This window comes from Rhinoderma darwinii, chromosome 1 (genome assembly GCF_050947455.1).
Source record: "Rhinoderma darwinii isolate aRhiDar2 chromosome 1, aRhiDar2.hap1, whole genome shotgun sequence".
Taxonomy (NCBI): Eukaryota; Metazoa; Chordata; class Amphibia; order Anura; family Rhinodermatidae; genus Rhinoderma; species Rhinoderma darwinii.
This window is the reverse complement of record NC_134687.1, coordinates 525,232,022-525,238,382: the sequence shown is the minus strand read 5'-3', so window position 1 is coordinate 525,238,382 and position 6,361 is coordinate 525,232,022. Positions and strand designations below refer to the sequence as shown.

At 36.3% G+C, this 6,361-nt stretch overlaps 1 protein-coding gene across 5 annotated transcripts in view; it reads right to left on the bottom strand.

Annotated features, from left to right (window-relative positions):
* Window positions 1-282: 282 nt before the first annotated feature.
* EFNA5 (ephrin A5) overlaps window positions 283-6,361 on the bottom strand; it is a 388,616-nt gene continuing 382,537 nt past the window's right edge. For all 5 annotated transcript variants that reach the window (XM_075854835.1, XM_075854832.1, XM_075854836.1 and 2 more), the window contains one exon: window positions 283-1,849. In XM_075854835.1, coding sequence (XP_075710950.1) covers window positions 1,728-1,849 — 122 coding nt within the window. In that variant the 3' untranslated portion in view covers window positions 283-1,727. The remainder of the gene's footprint in view (window positions 1,850-6,361) is intronic.

The window sequence follows — 6,361 nt, the reverse complement described above, 5'->3', positions numbered from 1 at the left end:
AAAATATTTCTTATTAATGCATATACAAGTTGGTTGATAGTATTTTCTTAAAATCTTTTTGGGGCCAATTCATATTGTTTGAACAGATTTTACATATATATTTATATATTGGGGATGCATTTTATCACTTAAAAAGAACCTGTCACCAGCATTTCACCTATTAAACCAGCAATACCTGGTGGAAGTGGGTGAAAAAACATTTTTATGTAACCTATGATTATCTTCTAAGTAGACTCTGTACCTTTAGTATTAAGTTTTTTAGTGTTCCCGCACTTGCATTCCTCAAGCCTTTCTGAGTTTACCCCGCCTCCTTACTTTTGATTGACAGCTCCTTGCTTCCCCCAGCACACACGAAACTCTGTGCTTGCGCATTGATGTCCTGTTCTGGTGCGTGCACACAACGGGACACCATAGCGGCGCATGCGCAGTAACTAGATTTAAGGCCTGGGCGAAGCAATGAAGGGTGTTGGATGATACATGATGGACGCATGCGCGCTATTTCAGACAAGATTTCGTCATTCAGAGCGGGCCAGTTTCCTGCGGAGGGCGGGTATAAGAAGAAGAACGAACGAGACTGATGGACTGTTACCATAAAAGACGCAAAATGTTTGCCGACCATTATTTACAGTCGGAGGAGGAGTTTAGTTGGAGAGGGGACAACGGCAATGGAATTTTGACAGCAGCGGCCAGCGAGGGGTGACTAGAGTTCAATAGGTGAAATGCTGGTGAAATTCCCTTTAAGGGGTCAATTTTAACCACTTAAGGGGTTAAATTAAACATACATAGACTTCACGGCATCATACTTTTTTTGAAGCTGGTACTTCACCATGCCTGTATTTCATGTATTTCTTCCATTACGTAATAAATTTAATAAAGTAAATTCAAAACAAAATTGGATTTCCAGTAATATGAAACACTTCCTTGCTGATGCACATGTTGTAGGACGGTGAACCAAGAAAGTGCCATATGACTGCCTCCAAGACAGGTTAACTTTGGGCATGGTCACATATAAAATGCATGAGTTGTAGAACAGCAAAATAAAAAATGTAGCACCTTGATGGTATCTGCCTATGTTTTAAATAGTACAATTCTCTGCACTCCAGATGACTTCCAATATATTAAAACAACAAAAATAATAATATTTAAAAAGACTGCCCCCATACCCTTTGGTAATCTCTTAGTGCAGGTAAGAGTGCTTAGCAGAGTCAATGAATATTGTCTTCTCAGATAAACATGTCCTTAAAAATTTGAAATAGCTTCTCCTGCATTCTGCTGAATATTTTACCACACCATCCAACAGTTCTGTAAGGTGGTAACCAAAGCAGAAATTCCTTTTAGATTTTATTTCCATTAAGTCAATATCCATGTCAACTGGATCATGCTGCCTCCGTCAGTCCGCACAGACAACAATGTGTGCCAAACAAGTGACTTCTTATGCCCGAATGCAAGGGAAACTTTAATTCACTAGTGTTAATATTAAAATTTGGCATTTTTACCAGGATTTAAGGTTCTGGAACAAAAGCATGTCTAAATTATTACATGAGACGTAAATATTCTTGTGGAATTCATGTTCACTTGAAAGTGGGAAAAATATATATAAAAAGCAACAAAAAAGAAAAAAAAAAAGGAAAAAAGAAAACTGTTCCTTTCTTGGGTGAAGCAGTTAGGTGGATCTTTGATGTTCCAAGACCCTGTTTTTCTGCAGTTGGTCTGTGAAGTATGCTGTGCTATAACGTCAAAAGCATCGCCAGGAGAAACAGAAGGATCGTTAAAAGCCAATTTGGTATCCTTGGTGTGGGTGCTGAATTTTCACCACGGGAAGGCTCAGCTGATTCATGAACTGTGTCATCTGTTCAAATACAAAACACACATTCAGTCGCTTGACTGGAAAGTTCACATGACTCAAGTTTTTCATTTTCAAACATAACAGCTCCTTATTTTAAAAAATATACAAGGTTTTAAAGGCTATGAAAACCTTTGTAGCCATTGTTTTTTTTCTTCATTAAATGTATGTAATTGGTGATTATAATTTTTTTTTTAATGTTTTTAAGATGCAGCTTCTACCGTATATATATCCTCTATACATAGAAACTGCATCAAGTGCTCTCAGCTGAATTAGTCAGTTAAGCTTGACTGATGGCTCAACTAAGAGCGACTCCTGTGCGTCTCTTACACACTGGATAACCCTAAGGCCAGGATCACACACACAGCTCGAATGCAGTTTTTGGCTCAGATTTTTTAGTCAAAGTCAGAAGTGGATCCAAAAAGATGAACCGGTATAAATAAAGGATTGATGCATCTCCTTTCTCATGTGTGCACTTCTGTGTTTGGCTAAAAAGACAGAGCTAAAAACTGCATTAAAACTGTGTGTGATCCTGGCCTCATAGCGATCACATCTAAGTTCATAAACTGACGGATGCGGCTTGACAGCGCTTAAAGCAGTTTCCATATATAGAAGACGCATAGAGGCTGCATCTCAAAATCGATAGAAAACTTTTAATAAATGTAAATTAGAAAAATGTTTATAATCACCAATTACATACATTTATTTAAAAAAATGGCAAAAAGGTTTCCATAGGCTTTAAATTCTAATACTGCAAAAACTTATATTTCTTTTACTATAAAATTATTATTGATAGAGTTCCTTAAGGTCTAAAATAGTTAAGTTAATCTATATATGACAAACATTTCATTTTCGTTCGAAGAGACATTAAAGTCTGCATGCAAAAGTATGCAAATAAGGATTTCCATAACAGCATGAGCTACATCATATAGATCTGGAGAGCCTTCTATATAATGGAGAACTCTAATATGATAAACAGCTCAGCTACAATTCATGTTGGGAGCATTATATATTTGCAGATGTCTTTGATATCATGCAGTGTAGGCTGCATAAAAAGCAATCCCCTAAAGTATTCTTATTTTCAGAGTTTCCTTCTATTAGGTCTCATGAACACAAAATCGGTATGGTGGAACAAGTAGTCCCTACAGCTCCATACTATGGAGCCGCAGGCACTCCGCGTGCCACCGTACGGCAAGTGCATGAGCCCTAAGAGCTGGAAAATTCCCATAACAAGATTGCAAGGCTGTAGGAATTCCAAGTTCCCCGCTTTTGCCCTGAACAGTATTGATTGTTATTTATGACAGAGAGATTCTAACCATTTGTTAATATATTTGGGAAAGGCTATATACAGTTTTCCAATATACAAGTGTATGCTTATCAATGTTTAGTCTATGCTTTTAAAATATGAAAAATAAAATGGTTTAAAAATCCCATTTCTTTTACTAAAATATGTCTTTTAGAGTGTTATCTCACTAAACATATTTAAATTGGGACTCAAAGGAGAATATCTGATGCCTCTTCTTTTTTTTTATTTAGGCTTATCACATTCCACTCAGTGGAACTTGCACATCTATCAATGGAGCACACACTATAGGCAGAGTGATTACAATTACAACATTGTATTAGGGAATTGCTATTTATGCAAATAAATTATATTTAAAGTGACCTCACAGTATAAACTTTGACAACATTGAAAACATTATCGACAATGACAGCATTGCGACATAAGAGCACATAGATCAACACTTTATCCATCAATCTTTTTTTCTAAAACATACGATATGCTGTAGATATTGGGAACCAAATATATTCAATCTCGAATGCTGCTATTACACTGGCATTTATATAAGTGCTTAAGTTCTGTAACTATACCATAAGGTTACAAGATAAACATTTTGATCAGGGGCACATATTTAACTGCATTTTACCTACATTCTGCGTCACATTTATTGCTTACTGCGAATACTATATGTTAACAAAGAACAGTTGCTTGAAGGGGCGTAGAGGTAACATTTGCACAAGGGCCCTGATAACTGAGGTGGCCTAACGACCCCACTGCCACATAAGAAGACACCAATATCATAATGGTGCATGATATGCGGGGGAGGGGTCGAAATAGATTTTGCATTGGGACCAATGAGCTTCTGAAGACAGTTGGCACCATAACAAGGTCATAAATAATGTGATACAAGTGGTTGTGGAATGAAATATGAAGCTATGCATCCCAATATATTTGTATTAAGAGGATAAATCTATAGATTAATAATAGAGATACAATAGAAAGAGCAGTCTATGGGAGAGATTTATTAAAACTGGTGCAAAGGAAAACTGGAGCAGATGCCCAGAGCAACAGATCCTAGTTTATTTTATTTTCAAAAGAACCTTGGGAAAATGAGAGTTGGAATCTAGTTGGTTGCTATGAGCAACTCCTCCACTTTTTCTTGCATTAGTTTTGATAAATCTCCTCCTTTCGTTCCAAAGGGACTTTCCTTTTCCATTCAGTAACAAAAAGCTTATCTCCCTTTAGCACGCATAGATTTTTACAGAGTTGCTACATGTGCTAAACAACACGCGCCCCTGATAACTCAGATTATCTAGTAAGCTTATTGACGAATAGTTCTCTCAAGATAACATCATGTTTATGAAAACATCATTGTATAAGACAAGAGCAAAAAATGAAATAACATCGTAGAGCAAATTCTTCCACCATGCTTCAGTTATTCTCTCAAGAAGTTCAATTGACAGTGTTTTTCAGGCAGATACACCTGGAGGATTTATAAAAGCAAGAATTGAATTCTAGTTGGACAATTCTCCGAATATCATGGCTCATCCAATCATAAATGACTAATCAACTAGTGTAAAGCCAGCCATAGATGTAATGATGTTGCCCTGAGTTAAAGATAAGAATTACACTAGTAATAGCCTGTGTAGACCATAAAAATAAAGGTTATTGATTCTGAAACCTAGAAATCCATCAGTTAGAAGATCATTTCCGCCCAAAATGTAAAAATGGCCACATATTAGTATATCAATAGCTACATTAGTACCCAAAGTTTGTTAGACGGCCAGAGATGTAAAGATTTGGGAACAATGAGCATTGTGATTTTTTTCAATTCGGGAAGGGGGCATGCAAGAGAGATATTTCCCACATCACTAAACACTTTACCATGAACAACTGAAAACATTTTCGAAGAATGAACAGTGTGTTCCAACCAATGGAAAATATCCTTTGGTTAGACCCATTTTTAGTACCATAGATGTAATAGTTATCATTACTGTTTGTAAAATGATAATAGTTGCATCTATAGCTGGCTTAAAGTTAAATAATATTAATTGCTACGTTTGAATTTGTTTCTCGGAAATTAAGGATCAATTTTGATTTTGTCAGCATTTTATGTCAACAACAAATTGAGAATTTTACAATCAGTTGCTGAGAAGTTAATTCTATCTTCTAATTCTGATCACCATCATGGCGGCACTTCCTACTTATGAACAAATGTCCGACACAACAAAATGTCAATATCTCTGTTAACCAAACAAACATAATTAGGAAATTTTATCTATCCCTCTAGCTACTGATTTACCGATTTACAGCAATTTCTATATTTGAATATAAATGCTTTTTAAGGATTTCACTTAGTAGAGAGTTGTTACTACCACTACTACATCTACTACATCCATAATGTTTGAAAAACAACTAGCTGAGAATTTCCCATTAGAGACAATGCAAAGAAACGCCCCATGCACACGAACGTGCTTTTGCAGCCGCAATTCCCCGAAAATCCATTGGAGAATTGCGGCCCCATTCATTTCAATGGGACCATGCACACGACCGTGGTTTCCACGGTCCGTGCATGGCCCAGGAGCCTGGACCACAAAAAGAACGGACATGTCTTATTACGGCCATGTTTTGCGGTCCAGGCTCATAGAAAATAATGCACGTGGCCATGTGCATGGCTACGGTCGTGTGCATGAGGCCTTACACTTTTTTATAGTTGGAAACAATTTTTCAAGGGAAAACTATTTTTTATATTAGAATGAATAATACAACATCTCATATTGTGGATCATTACATCTATGGCCGGACTAAGCCTTGGACATTTTTTAGAATTGTGCAGTTGTTGTTCCCTGTACTTAAGACCATACATGACTTTAGTGGGGAGTGTAACTTTTTAACGGCAGGGCACTGGTGAAGTAACCTCATTGTTTTATTATTCAGAAAAAGGATGGATTTAGCAGAAAACTTAGTAGTAAGTTAAAGCGCCAATTAAATTGTAAAATTGTTATTGCATGTTTTCAAATTTTGTTAATTCTCAAACACATGTTGAGTCGTCAATGGCTTGGAAGGGCGGAATACACTATTTTAAAGAATTTTCATATTTTAATATATTACATAATTGTTATTACTTTACTTTATTTTTGGGTTCTTTCCTATGCTCTCCCCAACATATCGGAGTAATGTATTGTTTTTTTAAATTCAATTAGTTAAAATTTTCAGAAAGATAGGCAGGGATGGTG